At 42.7% G+C, this 16,532-nt stretch overlaps 2 protein-coding genes across 8 annotated transcripts in view; one reads left to right on the forward strand and one right to left on the reverse strand.

Moving 5' to 3' along the window:
• ZC3H12B (zinc finger CCCH-type containing 12B) overlaps positions 1-6,703 on the forward strand; it is a 42,864-nt gene extending 36,161 nt beyond the window's left edge. For all 5 annotated transcript variants that reach the window (XM_054214114.1, XM_054214115.1, XM_054214112.1 and 2 more), the window contains 4 exons: positions 6-145; positions 904-1,138; positions 1,228-1,334; positions 1,881-6,703. In XM_054214114.1, the coding sequence (XP_054070089.1) occupies positions 6-145; positions 904-1,138; positions 1,228-1,334; positions 1,881-3,301 (1,903 nt within the window). In that variant the 3' untranslated portion in view covers positions 3,302-6,703. The remainder of the gene's footprint in view (positions 1-5; positions 146-903; positions 1,139-1,227; positions 1,335-1,880) is intronic.
• Positions 6,704-7,853: 1,150 nt separating this feature from the next.
• The window catches only part of LAS1L (LAS1 like ribosome biogenesis factor), a 36,675-nt gene continuing 27,996 nt past the window's right edge, over positions 7,854-16,532 (reverse strand). The window contains exons 13-14 of one of the 3 annotated variants that reach the window (XR_008468410.1): positions 11,208-11,363; positions 7,854-10,901 (exon numbers count right to left, since the gene is read on the reverse strand). Coding sequence is in view for 2 of the 3 variants with exons in the window: in XM_054214118.1 (XP_054070093.1) it covers positions 11,273-11,363 (91 nt within the window). In the remaining variant the exon portion in view is untranslated. The other 2 variants (XM_054214118.1, XM_054214119.1) reach the window with 2 other exon arrangements.

Genomic DNA, 16,532 nt, shown 5'->3' on the forward strand with positions numbered 1-16,532 from the left:
TTCAGCCATGGGAATAAAGAAGGATTTTCCTGTCGGGGAATTCAGCTTGCTGTGGATTGGTTTCTGGAAAAAGGACATAAAGATATCACTGTGTTTGTACCTGCATGGAGAAAAGAACAGTCTCGACCCGATGCACCAATTACAGGTGACAGATCAAGGTTTTCTTTGATTCATTGGTTAAAAAAAAAATAAAAAAAGGTATTGCATTAAGACACAACCATGTCATCTTGTCTGATGGTACTATAGACTGGGCTGTGGATGTGATGTTGCACGATGAGGTCGCACTCAACTGTTCGTTTGAAAACACAACAGTTTCCCTGGTGATGAAACACGCATTTAAGTATCTGCATCTGTAAACAATGCTGGTTTTGGTAACATTACTGCGTCGTTTCGACACTTTGGAGAAGTAGTAGTCATAATTTTCCCATTAGCAAACATTGTTAAGCATATAGGATCTGATTCTTAGTTGCTGGGTGAATAATAAGTAGTATCAGGCCAGGGACTCGTTTAGTAGGATTATCTTGAACACTGAGGAGGCAGGATGTGTTTTGACCCATAGAAAGTACTTTTGTTTTACTCTGGGCTAACAAGAAGGCTGTTGTAATACAGCAACAACTGAGTTCTTGATGTGTTCAGGAAGACTGAGTAAAGGTACATGGTTGTTTACAGAGGAGCAGAGTGGTTGTGAAGCTCAAATATTGAATATTTACCCAGTGCTTTGAAACGTCAGAAATAAAATGGCACTCTGCATCTAGGTATTTTTTAATAATAATGGGGACCGTATACGAACATAATTACAAAGTACTTTGTCAGAAAAGAAAGCAAGAAGTTTCTTATTTCAAAGGCTGCATTTCTGTCTTTCGAAACTTTTCTAAAAGCTGCTCAAATAAAATTATTTTACAGATCAGGAAATCTTGCGCAAATTGGAGAAAGAAAAAATTCTTGTTTTCACCCCATCTCGAAGAGTTCAGGGAAGAAGAGTAGTTTGCTATGATGATCGATTCATAGTAAAACTGGCTTTTGACTCAGATGGCATCATTGTATCAAATGACAACTATCGGGATCTTCAAAATGAAAAACCAGAATGGAAGAAGTTCATAGAGGAGCGGCTGCTAATGTATTCTTTTGTGAATGACAAGTATGCTTTTTTCTTCAAAAGTAAGGGAATTTGCTAATTCAGAATCCTCAGTAAAAACTGAAATTCACGTTTCATTTCTTTCCCCTTAGATTTATGCCTCCTGATGATCCTTTAGGACGCCATGGTCCAAGCCTTGAAAATTTCTTAAGGAAAAGGCCAGTTATTCCTGAACATAAGAAACAACCGTGTCCTTATGGTAAGTGCTGAAGTCAGATTGATTTACTGTATTCAAAGGTAGGTGAAGCAAGAAATTAATTAACATCTTGTCAGTACTGGGAGAAAGAAAAAGAAGCCGTTTTTCGTGTTGCCATCTGAACACTATATCCATTTTTATACCCTTCATACTCATATTAATAAAAACAATGTAGCAGAAAATTAAGGATTATCAGATATACCTTGTGGATAACACAGCTTTTTGCTATTTTCTTCTGGTTTGTATTCATGGAAGGAGATTCCTAACTGTACAGACTGCATTAGATAGGATTGAGTATGTTGTCAGTATTGAAGTCATGAGCCTGTAGGAAGAAGAGCGGTGTCTCGCCCTCGATAGAGTGAAATACGCAGATGCAGGTAGTGGAGTTTGTGACTGCCTGTATATACAATATATATAATTATTCCTTAGGGGTTTAACATAGAAACATTACTATTGAGAAGTGGTGAAAGATGTAAAGAAAAAAAAGATAGCAACTGGTGGTATGGATTAGTTTTTGGTTTGTTTAACGTGAAAACACTTTTCTTCCAGGTAAAAAGTGCACCTATGGGCACAAATGTAAATATTACCACCCAGAACGGGCAAACCAGCCTCAAAGGTCAGTAGCGGATGAGCTTCGAATAAGTGCCAAATTATCTGCTGTGAAAACTATGAGTGAGGGAGCCTTGGCCAAATGTGGCACAGGGCCATCCAGCTCCAAAGGAGAGATCAGTTCTGAAGTGAAGCGCATTGCCCCAAAACGTCAGTCAGATCCAAGCATTAGATCAGTAGCTGTGGAGCCTGAGGAAAAGTTATCAGTAGCCCGGAAGTCCGAGGCCAGCTCTGTCCCGTCTCTGGTTTCTGCATTAAGTGTACCAACGCTCCCTCCACCAAAAAGCCATGCAGCTGGTGCATTAAATACTCGTTCTGCAAGCAGTCCGGTGCCAGGTTCCTCACAGTTCATGCATCAGAAATCCTCACTGGAACATATGTCCAGTGTGCAATATCCTCCTATACTAGTCACCAATAGCCATGGCACCTCAGTTAGCTATACTGACCAGTATCCCAAATACGAATCACTGGGGGACCATGGCTATTACTCCTTACTCAGTGATTTCTCCAACTTGAGCATAAGTAGTATCCGTAACACAGATTATTACGGGGCGGATATGGACCAGGGGATGTATTCTAGAAACTCAAGCCCCTGTCCTGACAATTGCTTAAGCCATACAAGTAATGATTCTTATTCCTCTTACAATGACTTGTATCTGGGTGTAGCAGATGCCAGTCCAGAAGACAATGTGAAGATCCACAGACTGCCATCGCAAAATCGTGTTCAGCCTTTTTCCCATGGTTACCATGAAGCCTTAAATAGAGTTCAGAGTTACGGAACTGAAGAGCCTAAGCAATCCCTTCGCAAACAGTCAGTTTCCCACTTAGGCCTACATGCCCAGCATCCAGTTGTTGGAGCACGGTCCAGTTGTCCAGGAGAATACCCTGTGCCTCAAAATGTTCATCCATCAACTGCTCAACCAAGCCGTGCCTTGGTCATGACAAGAATGGACAGTATTTCTGACTCACGGCTTTATGAAAGTAACCCTACGAGGCAGAGAAGACCGCCTCTCTGTCGAGAGCAGCATGCCAGCTGGGATCCATTACCATGTGCGTCGGACTCGTACACTTACCACTCGTATCCATTGAGTAACAACCTCATGCAGCCGTGTTACGAACCCGTAATGGTAAGGAGCATGCCTGAGAAGATGGAGCAACTCTGGAGGAATCCCTGGATTGGGATATGTGGTGAGCCGCGGGAACCACACATCATCCCAGAACATCAGTATCAAACTTACAAGAACCTCTGCAATATTTTCCCTCCGAGCATTGTCCTTTCTGTGATGGAAAAGAATCCCCACATGACAGATGCACAACAGCTGGCAGCTATGATTGTTGCCAAATTAAGAACAGGGCGTTAAAGCATTCACAGCCTCTTTTGGATAAATGAAACTGTACAGCGCGAAGAACCAGGAGGAAAACTTAAATGAAGAAGGAAGGGGCCAATCTATTGTAAATATTTTCTACTAAGATAGTATAAAATTCTGTACACAGTAGCAATCGTATATATATGCTGAGGCACAATATAAAAGTTGATTGTATTGTAAATTTTAAGATTTTAAATATAGGGATTTTTAATAGTATTTTATAGGAAATGCATACCTTGCTGCATGGATAGCTCATTAAGAACTACAATGTCACGTTCAGTGTCTCAAAGCTGTTACTACAAAATTATTGTTAGCAATTATATTGCATGTATTAGTGTACACATTCAATTTGCTTATAAATACCTAATTGGCCTTTAAAAGTATGCTCTATACACACCCAGATGACTTTAAGGGTTTCAGCTTTGTCATTTGACACTGCCTACCGGCATATTAAATAGTGAAGAAAAAGTAAATGACAAAAATTAAAATGGTCAATTTGTAAAAGGGAAAAAAAAACTGATTTCAGCTTTTGAATGTCAATATTGTTGTTGTTACTTAAATTTCAAAACGGTTCCCCGAAGAGTTTGAGTATCTATTACATTGTCCAATACGCTGGCTCAATCCAACAGAAGCCAAAATATTTTATTAAATTAGGACCAAAATCATTAAGGAGCGTGAAGGCGTCAGCGCCGTTCGATAAACGAAAAGAAGTTTTAACTGTAGCTTCTCTCTTCAGAACCGCCTCTCAGCTGTGCAGTAAGCAGCTGCTGCCCAGAGGACTAGACAAGCTGAAAATAACGTGTCGGGTTTATGTAAATTGGATTACTCAGCCCGAAGCGGCGGAAACTGGAAGTTCATCGGCAACTACAGCCCTTCCTCTGGGGGCAAGGACGGTGTCTGAGCGAGCCCAGCCTGTGGGATGGCTGGAGAAGGGGGTCGAGGCCTGGGGAAGGTGCTTCTGGAAAAGAGATGCTACAGTTTGGGTTTGTGGCAAAGCTGCCCTGGTTTTTTGCTCTTCAGATCCACGCAAAGGTGTGCATTTGCCTCCTGAAGGCTTTTAGAGTTCCTGTTTCAACAGGTGAGATAATTTCGTGTGGCATTGTTTGCGCAACTGGTATCTTGCTCAGGGTGGGAACCTTTGTAGCTAAATGTCTCCAAAAGAGGCGTTTATTGTTTTTTAAGCTGCACTGACTGGACGCCCTTTTTTGAATCCATTGTATATTTCAACATTTCGAACCATTACTAACTCGATACGTCTCGAGCTAGGACTTGTTGACTTCTACTGTAGTTTTTTTCATGAAAGTTGAGAAGGCCTGGTTTATGGCCTTTTGTTTCTTCATGAGAAGGTGTGACACTGCCTAAATGTTTCTTACTGTGAAACACACGGAACGTGAGGCTGCAGTCAGGGTTGTTTCTGGTGTTTTGATAATGGCTTGCATGCTGCTTTCTAGTTATCTGTTTGTCTGGGAACAAAGTTCTCCAATTTCTTCCACTTGTGTTACTGTAATGGTTGCTTTGATTCAAAATACCTTGTGGGCTCTTTATCATGTGCAAAATACGTTCCTGTCATATAAAAAAAAACCCCAAACAAACCATAATTACAGGTGCAAGTACAGTTAATTTACGCAGATTTGATAACCGTATCGTTTCGCACAGGATACGTGTACCTTGGTACAGGTAACGTATATAATGACCATGTCATTGTATATTGAAAATGAGTTAACTTGAAGGTGATTCCGTATTTACACTTGGTGTTTAAAAATAACTTCAGGTTTAATTAGTTCCTTATCGTCTTTGTTAATGGGGAAAAAAATAAATCTTCAGACATCTATAGGAGCTGGGGAAAACAGATTTAACTCTTGACCGGTTTTCAAAAACATTTCTTACTAACCAGCATTTTATATTTTTAATTTGCGATTAATTCTTATTCTCTTCTCTTGCATGGTATAAGCAGCTGAGAGCAATGCCTCAAATAACCAGAAATGACCTTTTGTTTGTTGATACAAATTGTATCTCTTTTTCTTGATTGTATAAAAACTGTGTATAAAAAAAAAAAAATAATACTAATAAATCTCTAGATTAACTTCAGTATTACATTTTCACCACAATGTTTGTGACACCGTGTGTCACAGGGAAGTAGCCCATGAGTAATTATGGATCTTTTTTATTTAAAAATGGGCACTTGTAGTTTATAGACAAACAAGGACAACTTTTCAGAACCAGTTTATTACGTGCACAGATACTGTGTGTACACCTCGAAGCATTACATAGTTCTCTCTGGTCTATTTATTAAGCAGATACATTCTTGCACTAACCTTTATGTAAAAAAGTTGCTGTTGACTCATCTGCATGTGTTTAAAAATGTAACGATATAATTGCTATAGACCCTGCTTTATTCTTAACGGATTAATTTATAAATTATTTAGGTATACAGTGAAGTTTATTGTGCACTCACGTTTTTCCATCTTGCATGGAATTAAATATTTGTATGTAGAAAAATGTTTGTTCCCTTTTTCTCCAATTACAAAGGTAAGCTATTTTAAGAGAGGCTTAGTAGGTGTTTTTGATGTTTCCTAACGTGGAAAACTGAGCAGAAATTTCTGTATGATGCCTTGGGTGGTTTCTGGAGATACTCATTTTTGTAGGATTTGTCTAGTCATTTTAATTTTCACTAACTTTTGTCTTACTGATGAAATAATTCAGTTTTACACAAGGGGAATGCTATGCCAATACAAACCCAGCACACTATTTCCCTAAGGCACTTTGAGGGCAAATAATTGTCTTTTTCTAGGAAGCTGTTGGCATCTCTCGCGCGCAGACTTACAGCCGGGGCAGCGGCGCCTTGTGGAAATAATTTGCAGATTTTGTGCTTCTTTTAGTCCTCCTTAGAGGTAACGAAACTTTTGTATCTGATGTAGTCTTTCCTAATCAACTACTTTAAGTGATACTTCGGTCATCCACGTCCGTTTTGAGATATGTTTACAAGCCAATTCAAAACACTGACACGTTCATTAATCTTCAGCGCATAAGCTTAGATTTCTTCTTACATGGAAGAGTTGATCTCGGTACCGCCCGACCACAACTGTCTATACTGTAAATACAAGACTTTGTATAAATGCTCTTTTTGAGAGCATGGTATTTAAATGTTTTTACAACTGTAGCAGAGCAGTTCTAGAAACTCTATTTTAATAAAAATCCATGAAATTGCAATTCTAGATGGGGAAAACCAAAAGTGGGAAGGTAAAATCCCGGCCCGCTGCGATCAGAAGAGTTCAGCCGTAGACGTGGGGGCTCTGCCGGGGCCAGAGTGTTCTCCGGGAGTTCTGACTTACTGATCTTTCATCTCTAGCTAGATTACTTTCACATAATTTGTCACTGAAAAGTGTATAACCTTAAATTCATCCATCAAAAATCAAATGCTTTATGATGTGTAAGTTATTTAATTTTAATTTTTTTTTTTTTAAGAATTACATGTCATTAATATATTAAATTGTACATAGAGATGATTTCACTACTGTTAGTCCTGTTGTTGTCGTATTGAGCTGCAGTAGTTGGCTTTATTCATTTGTAGAATGAAACATTACTGTTTAACTGTTGTAAAATTTTATAAATCTCTTTGGGTTTTTTTGGTTGACCCAAATATAATGTAAGTCTTAATGACAAAATGAGTGAAAATGGATGTTAAACCAGTACGTGGTATTCGTAAATCTCTGTAGTAATAAGCGTGCGCTGCTCTAGTTGCTGCTGCATGTACTTCATTCCCTAGCATGAGTCTGTTTAGCTTCTGTAAAAAAATGCTTTAACTGTAAATGTGAAAACAGAAGGTGTGGATAGGGTCGCTTAGAACAAGCGGAAGGATCCTCATTAGAAAACCAAACCCAAACCATCCATCTAGGCGAGTTTCCCCGTACGTACTTCTAATGCCAGTTTGCCTCAAATCGTGACTTTTGGCATTTTGAAACGAATGATAAAGTCAGAATACGCGAAGAATCCGCCCAAATAATTCAGTTTAAAAAATACCTGCGATGTATAACCAAGGCACCAGCAGGAACAGTTCAAGGGACATATTTTGACTACAGTAATTTTTAAAACTCCAGGCTGGAGAGCAGGCACAGGCCTCGTTTCTGGGCGACTCTGCTCCACGCAGTTGAGATATTACTTTCTTTTGACTTGCCAAAAGTTTACCCGAAACATTGGTACTACAGGACTCGTAGTAGTCAGATCATTAGATCTGTCGCTGTAATTTCTACGGTATTTATTGAATGCTCCTCTTACCTACCCCCGGCTTCTCTCTGTGACACAGCCCTTACTCACTGCAGTTCTTGCACTACTTCAACTGGAACGAGAGCCGTGCACCCTCCCTTAAGTCATTCTCATGCCAGTGTTTGGGTAGCCTTTGAAGAGCCACTGTACAATATCTAGGATTTTGGTCTGTGGTATTTAAAGATTGTAAATGCATTAAAAGAATTGGAGAGAAGAATCTAAAAAAAAAAAAAAAAAAAAAAAAGGCTATTACCCGTCCCCTCCCCCCTTCCCCCCCCCCCCAGCTCTGTGTAAAAGGTTTGCACAATTATTTAATAATATGAAACATGTTATACTTTATATATATTTAAAAATTGCTTATTTAATAAAACTGAGAGCCATTGGAGTATTTGTTTCTGGCTTTTGATTTTGTAACCCTCGTTAGGCGAGAGCTCCCAAAAGCTGCTTTGTCCAAAACAACTCTTGTAGTCTGTCCAAATTATTTCTCGGTATTTTTAGCTGATTTTACTAAAAAATACCCAGATTCTGAAATCAGACATAATGCTCAGATTTTCCATCTGTGCTTAAATCTGTGAAGAACCGGAGAAGAGTTTTACTTCCATCATTTCCCGTACGCTGGGGCAGGCGATACAGCATCATTTACGACCATTGCTTGGACTCGGAGGGTTTTAACTTGGGGGAAGGAAAGTGGTACAGGACGATCCTCTCTCTCCTCTCAGGGATACCACGTTTGCTCTCACAAGGGCCAGGAACCAGGCGATTCAGAAGACGGCACAAAACCAATGCACCACCTGCATCACAAAGCTGCTGTTTCCTAATCCCGGGCTGTTTGTGCTTAATTTACACCCCGAAGTGCACCACGCCTGAGAACAAGTACTAGTTAGAGTCCACAGTCCCAGGCTGTAAGCCCTGGGTAGGGCTGAAGTCCTTGTCAGTGGTAGCTGCCTTTGGGAATCGGAAACCAGAATATTAGAGACTTGGACAGCCAGGAAGAAATTCTCCTAATAAGGTCCCACGCCTCCGTCCAGTTGCTTACACTGACAAGAAATTCAAAAAGTGGCAAAAGCCGAAAGGGGTCACAGGCCACAAAAGCAGCGGCCCCAGCCCTTCACTGCCTCAGCAATTCCCATTTGCAGGATTTATCCCATAGAGTCCCTGCTTCCAGTGCTGAGCCTTTCTATAGCATCCCTCTGGACACGGGTTTTTTTTTTGCGGGGAGGAAGCGGCCTCAAGAATCCCTGCCCAGTGCAAAGGAGAAATCAAGTAATTTAGGAATCCATCAACATTGCCTTCAAGCTCCCCACTCTGAGTGTGCTTCTGGCAAAGAAATGCTGAAAACAAATTTTATCAAGTAAACTTTTACAAATGGGGAAAAAAATGATACGTAGCCAGTATTTTGCCAGCATCGCCTTTTCCTTTTTGAACTGTTTGCATTGACAGACCCCAGAAGTACCAAATACACAGTTTACTTACTTGCTTTTTAAGCCGTTTGAAGTGGCTGCCCTTAATTGTTAAGATTATCTATGCATTTATTATGCATTATTGATAGTAACGTCGTCGTTTCCCAGGTACTTGGGAAAGTAGCTACAAAATCGTTCCTCCTGTGAATTAGTCAGATTAAACAAACACCCCGTTTCATCATCCTGAACAAAGCAATGCAAAAGTGTCTCAGTTTTACACTTCTGTTGTTTTAGTAGAAGCCCCCTTTAAAAAAAAATCTTAATCTAAACGTTTGTGTGTTTCTTTTCTCCAGCCCTTCCCATTTTCTTTGTTTTCCCTTTGTTTCACGCCTGCTCCCCTCCCCCCCCCAGTACGGCTCTGTGTAAAATTCACGCCATTGCCAGGGCTTCTCCTCAGGTCTTGCTATTCTTTTTTTTAAAGCATCTGCCCGTTTTGTGCTTTTCTACAAGCCACCCACAGCGCTGCGTTTAACGATTTTATTTGACTCTGCAATTAGATCAAAGAGCAGAACGTTTATTCCATCATTCCCTAGGTGGGGTAATGGCAGAGACGCAGGGCAGTGACCGCGGGTGAGGAAGAAACCAGAGCAGGACGGGATTTTACCAAGTAAACCTTTACCAAAGCGGAAGAAGGTTCCAGAGAGCCCAGCGTTTGCCAGCATCGCGCTCTCCTTTTTTTGAACTGTTCGGCTTGTTTGCATCGACAGACCTCAGAAATACCAAATATAATAATTTAAGTAATTTCGTACTCTACCAAATGTAAAAGAAAAATCCTCTTCACTCAGAATTTCCTAAATAAGCTTGAGGAACTGCTGGCTAAGAGACATTTCTAAAGATACCCGAAAGGGGAAGGGCTTAGATGAAAAAATCCCTCCTAACAGAAAGAGAAGTTTGTTTTCTTTTGCATTAGCGCTGCTTGTTTTTAGAGAAGGAAATGTACAAGGTCTCATCCGTTTTAAACAACTTTTGGCTGATCTGGTGAAGAGTAAGTGCAGTAGAACAGAATGACAAAAAAAACTCAGAACAAAGAAATAACCCTTCCATTACGGACACCGAGCTACGCCTTGAGAGCCAGCCCGAAGCATCCACCACGCTGCTGTCCTGAACTTGCGATTCATCCTGCCCCACCTACTGCTGCGCTTGTAGGGCCCTTTTCGTACCTCTTTTTCCAGAGCACGAGCACATACGTCAGCAGCAGCTCTGAAGAACTACAAAGATGCCATTTCACAGCGCCGCGCCGACACGTTCCTCTTCAGTTTGTAAATACTGCAAGTTACTGGACTGACTCCGCGAAAGGCCGCGTCTTACCCTCTGGCAGATACACTCCAACAAATTCTTACTGAGGAGTCCTGCCATAAATACATGCTCAAACTATTTTTTGATAGGTAATTCCAGAAGCCTCCAATTTCTAAGAACCTTTAATCCAGGTAAAGGAAACTGAGTTTCGGAAAAACGAGCTGTAAGTCCTTTTTCTCAACAACTTTCCAACAAGGCGCTCAAGCCCATCCCTGCCACGATCGCACCAGCTCTCGCACCAGTTACCAACCCCAGCCAAATCATGAATAGAAATAACATCAAGTAGAAAACTAATTAAAAAGAGACAGTAGCGGCCTCAAGACTACCACTTGAAAAGAAAAAAAAAAAAAAGGTGAGAAAAATAATTTTCAAAGACGTTTATGCAGTAGAGTGGGTTCAGCCGTGCTATAACTAGGCTGGATCCCTGAAGCTTCATGTGAAATCCCAGCTAGACGAAAATGGCAGCACCATCTTATCCTTGCAAAATCATGGAACCAAGACAATATCAGCGTCACTGAAACGGGAAGGGCTCAATACTCTGGCTAAGGAGGACCAGGGAACACTCTCCAGCAGACCTGAGTGAAAAAGGGAAAACAGGATGCAGAAAGAAGGTCTGCCTTCAGTCGGTTGTATTTATTAACCACGAAAACAAATTAAGGAGCACTGAAGGATTCCAAAGGGCTCCCACTGTATTTGCCAAACATCAACTAGAGCTAAAAGTTCATGACAGTGGTTAAGCAAGGCAATGGTTACTACACGTGGGACTTAAACCACACCACCTTTATCAAATATTCATTTTACATGGCAAAAAAAAAAATTAAAAAAATCAGTAAATCTTCAAGAAAAAAATAATATCCTGGGAGTGACTGTTTCCCCATCACCTTTACTAGTTCTTCCACGCCACTTCTCTTGTGCAATACTGAATGCCGCAGAACACTCTGCTCTCTTAGAAAAGTTGGAGGCCGCTTTTTATTTTATGGAAGTCGTTCTGGGTCCATAACAATCCTCCTGTCCCAGGAATATTCAGTTCTGCAGAGCTGCGAGAGGAAGAGAAATAAAGCACATAAGCACCGAGCCGATTCAGAAGCTCACATCACCGAAGTCATTCTGAAAGCACTTTCAACTTAAGTTCTATTTCCAAAATAAAACGTTACGATGCCCATAGATTCTGCACACGGCGTCGAGCCACTCCTATGGCTTCGCGCAGAAACCGGTGCATTTACAGAGACTTCAAAGGAAGCTGTTGTTTGGCGACACCCACAGCGCGCTCAGGAACTTCTAATTTTAGAAGGTGGCTCACTCCAACAGGCGTAAAATCCCTTTTCGTTGGGGAAGTTACCCAGGGCTGAGCCCCAGGAGATCCCCCACAGACCCGTTTACGTGGCTCCTTAACACAGCACACAAAGCGACAAATGAGATTTTACACCGTGTTCCCCGGCACACGGCACTGTCAAACATAAGGCTCGAAGAACAGTTGGAGATCAAATGTAAACCTTTCCTTACCCGAAGTTTTACTACACCAAGGAATTTAAATCCCTACCATGTTGTTAAGTGGGTCAGATAAGGGTTTGGTTTTTTATTCATTACATGAGAAAGGTGAAGATGAAAGCTAAATTGTCAATAAAAAAAAAAAAACCTCTTGAAAGGATCCACTTGAAAGCTGGTATCTGACATTGTGAAGGAGAAAAAGGGAAAATCTGGTTGTCTTGTGCATGGTTTTCACTTTCTCTGTCCCTTATGCCCAAGGAGAGCTCATGCACTCCTAGCTACAGCCCGGCATCCTCCGGGATAGGAACACCTTGCCAGCCTACTCACTGTCTTCACCCTTCAGCACGTATTAACCATCCCTCTCACCTACCTGCTTATGCATCTCATCCTTAGGACAACAAAGTCCAGTCATTACCCATGGCCCTTAAACCACGAATCCCATTTTTGAAATGTCAGTGCCACCGCTTGATGCGATCCCTAAAGCGATTGCCTGTCCCCGGCTCCACCCTCAGAAAACTTTCCAAATGGTCATTATTTGCCAAATTTGCCCCTGCTGCCAGGTAAAACCGACACTGGGAGTAAACGAAAAGCATCACGAGAAACCAAAACGCCTGCCCGAGGATGAGAGCAGCTATTCAAAGCTTCAGAGGTTGCCACAGCAACACTAAACACAAACTTTGACAACACACACACACACACACACACAGCGCCCACCAGAAAACCCACCGCAGAACACAATCTTTTGGGACCAGGGAGGAACTACAAGCTTTTCACAGGAACTTACGCCTCACGTTAAAACAAAAACCCCAAACCTCTGACGGCAGAAAATAATTTCTGCAAACCAGACTGAGATGTTTGGAAAGTTTGATTCATACAGCAACTTCAAGCTACACCCCAAAAAACTCAATGCCTTTTCCAGATGTTCAGTACTGGAATAACTGGCTCTGTAGCAGAGGCTGCTCGTCAGAGACAGATTATTTCTCCTTGAAGGTCAAAAATGCCTCTTAGACACTCCCTGGTGAGACAAAACGCTGCCAGGGGCCTTGCAGAGAGCGCCAGCACAGAACCAGCCCAGCTATCACACCCAGCGCAACGCCGGCCTTCCTCCGGCTGCTGGAAACCAGCCCGAATCCAAGCTGCTAACGGGGTGATTCTCCCTCCCTTGTGATGCGTATCCCTCGCCGTTCCTGACTTCACAGACCCGCTGCCATTCCTAGGACAGGGGACAGACGCTGACACCATTCCCTGCCTGAGCTGCGCTGCGCCAAGGCTGCCGAGAGCAAGCTCATGGCGGCAGATCAGCTGCTTCTCCGGAGGGATGAAGCTAGAGTATCGCCAAGCAGAGCAACAGCACTTTAGTACCTGGGATTCAAGGCAGAAAGCGCCTTTTCCATCATCAGCGCTACCTTGTCCCCCAGCCGCTTCCTTGCCACAAGTTTTTTCCAATAGTTTATCTGCAAAGACAGCTAAATGCATTGACAAGGCAGGACAGCCTCAAAATTCACTGGGCTGGGCTGGATTCAGCTCTTTTTGAACTATTTTGCTTCTCTGAGATTCAGGCTGTTCTGTTTTGGCAAGAGCATGCTTGCCTTTGGGAAGATCTGACGGCAAACCAGAGGAATTGCGCGTAAAGGGTCCCACAAGAGGCCAAACTGGGTGGTAAGGGGCAGGCACGGGAACAGGAGCAGGGAAAGAACAGAAAATGACTTATCCAGCAACCTCCTGGGGGAAAACTCTGCGGATAGCCAGGCTGTTGCTATCGGCGTAGGGAAGGCACCTTCTCCAATCGTCTGAACCTCCAGAAACAACAAGAAAAGCAGAAACAGAAGTGAAACACAGGAACTGAGACGGGCTCTTGATTGTCTCTCAAGATTGAGTTCACCTTTAAAAGGGAAGGGAGGTCGTCAGCCGAAACCTATTTTCCCCGCTACGTAATCAAGTTTTGGTACAGATTCATAGGAACTCTTTCATAAGAAGCACAGACCTCAAACTAGGCAGGCAGAATTCAGGCAGACGTCGAACAACGTACATTAAACGCATCCTAAGATCACCAAGTGCTCCAGTCTCACCCGTGGACCTGGTGAATTAGGGCTGCGGCAAGAGGTTCTGCTTCCCCAAAGCCCTTTTTCCAAATTTATGTCAAACTCCACGCTCCAGGAACCCCTTTCTGCAGCTCATTACCTTCATTTGCTTTAAGTTTGCGGAGCCAGAGAGAAAGACAAAGATGGCCACAGCTTTTAGAAAGGACGTGCCCCATTGCCTACGCTCTAAATGCTTTTTCCAAGAATCTCAGGGATATTTTCAAAGCAAAGCATCAAATTTTCGCGATCCCTCATCCCATACTGCGGTGCCCCTACCGCAAGCCTGGCAGAGCAGCTCTCTGCAGGTGGAGAAGCCGGAGGGCAGCTGTCGAAGGAGAAATAAACAGCAAACACACCCCTTCTGGAACAGCCCGTACAAGCCCCTTTTGAAGGGGACGCACAAAACCCTCGTAGCTGCAAGACAGCAGACAAAGTTTCGACAGAGAGGAATACATGAGAAGTAGCCAAGAAAATCCGCCCTGGGCAAGTCAGACAACCTTTCCGATGCCACGTGGCCTTTGGCAAAGGGAGAAGCTGCTATGAGAGGGAAATGAGAAGAATGAACAAGCTGCCGTTGTAACGCTCCTGATGAAACTTGGATTGCTTCCAGGCAGAGCTACAGGAAGAAATCAGGTTCTGCTCCTTTTTATTTGCGCTAACAACAGGTCTTCCTCATGTTTCTCTCTGAACTTTTTTTCCTTGGCCTCCTGCCAGGCTGCCACCTGAGTGGCAGCAGGCGTTTGCCCCTTTGACCCACGCACAGAGATGCCGAAACGTGTCTTGCTTTTGGCCTGCTGTGCACTTTTTCATTTTCTACCCAGGTATTTTCTTGTAATACGAGCTGCACGACGCGTTGCGCTGTTCAAAAACCGGCCAACTGGAAGCAGCACAGGAGGAGAACAAGAAAGCCACCCCCTTGGCTGAACGTAGATGAAACTCTTGCAATCGCTCCTCTCTGCGTCTTAAGCCACACGGAGAGCAATTCCTGGGGGCAGAGGGGAACGCAACCCCTGCTGGCTTTTTTCAGAGCCCGCACAATGAAGCACGGAAATCCATATACCCGGCTTCCAACTTCTCCAGTCTGCCATCAATACGCAACCAAGTCCTCGCCATGACGAAATTGTATTTCGAAACGCGGTCCAGGCATCTTCCTCCAGAGGACCTTAGCGCTACTGATAAGGGAAGGAAACATTAATTGGTCAATTAGTTTGATTTAGACCATTGCAGAATTTCATCTGCCAACACGAGACAGACTTTTCTTCTGCCAGGTTATTTGCTGCCCATGACCCACTCGCCGGAATGGTTTACTGGCCGGCCTAGAAAGAAGACTCAGTCACAGAGGTGAAAGGACAGCCTAATACTTACTACCCTACGAGAACTCTACCATTTAATGAAAATAAAAGATATTTAAATGCCTTTTTCCTCCCCCAGTCAATCACAGATCAAAAGATCTGCAATTCTGAAGGCAGCAAAGAAACACTCATCCTTTCGAAAATGAGGAAAAAAAAAAAAAAAAGACACATCTGTTCATTTTGCAGGCTGCGAGACTCCGAATGCTGTCAGGTGAACAGAAGCTGCACGATGAAATCAAACCCACAACCCAAACACTCCCATGTTTGCTCCCTGAGTAGCCAGAACTAGGCGCTTCAGAAGACAGCACAAAACCAAACAGAAACAATAAAATATAGGTATTGCAAAGTTGCTTTTTCCTAATCTGAGGCCCTTTGTGGTTAATTTATGTGTCCTCAAGTATACTCCTCCTAAAAAAGAGTACTAACTAGATTCGACAAGATATAGTCTTACTGTTACTACAAATACCTCAAATTAGTTTGACAATTACTTGGTTTTTTGGACAAAAGCGGTTACATGTGGAGTAATCACAAAAGTGGTTACTTTTCTTGAAATGAGCACAGGTTTTGGGTCTTCCAGATCCTGCTGTAACTCCTCCTGCCCACCCTCCATCCCCCCGTCCCTGGCAATTGTGGAACAGAGGTTTGTCCCGAGAAATGGTTTGCCATCTCTCCCTGCTCCCCTTCATGCCTAAATACGAGGAAACGTGTCTCCAGCCACCAAACCACGCTCCTTGCCCACAGGTTTGCTTTTTCTCCAGTATCAAAAGCAGTTAACAACAATAAATTAAAACAAATCCACCTTCTGGATTTGCCCGTGGGCTTTGACTCCTCTTTTTCCCGTCTTTGAACTGGTTCTGTCTTGTATAGCTTTACAGCCGTGACCCCACTGGTGCCTTAAGGCACTTCAGGACCTTTGTGTCACAAAGACATGCAGCGCAGAAGCCAAGGAGGTCTGAAGAAGAATCGTATGGTTTGAAGCAAAGCCTCAGATTCTTTCGAGGCACCTTCTGGACAACAAGGTCTTGTAACTCACCCAAGAATCACGCAGGAGCAATTATTACAAGTCTTGTCATTGCCATTATTTAAAATGAAGTTTCTTCAAAGATGACAGCAGCAAATTCTGATTAAAGCAAGCTTCAAGACAATTTACAAATTCCTAGAAGCAATTAATTATATCTCTATGGCAATTTCACCGTGGAATATATGCTAAAATTATTTCGTATTAAAATACGAGGAAAAGGCATGCAGCAATCTATGCAGAAGACTATTTTCAAGACAATATAAG

Source organism: Rissa tridactyla, chromosome 9 (genome assembly GCF_028500815.1).
Source record: "Rissa tridactyla isolate bRisTri1 chromosome 9, bRisTri1.patW.cur.20221130, whole genome shotgun sequence".
Lineage (NCBI taxonomy): Eukaryota > Metazoa > Chordata > Aves > Charadriiformes > Laridae > Rissa > Rissa tridactyla.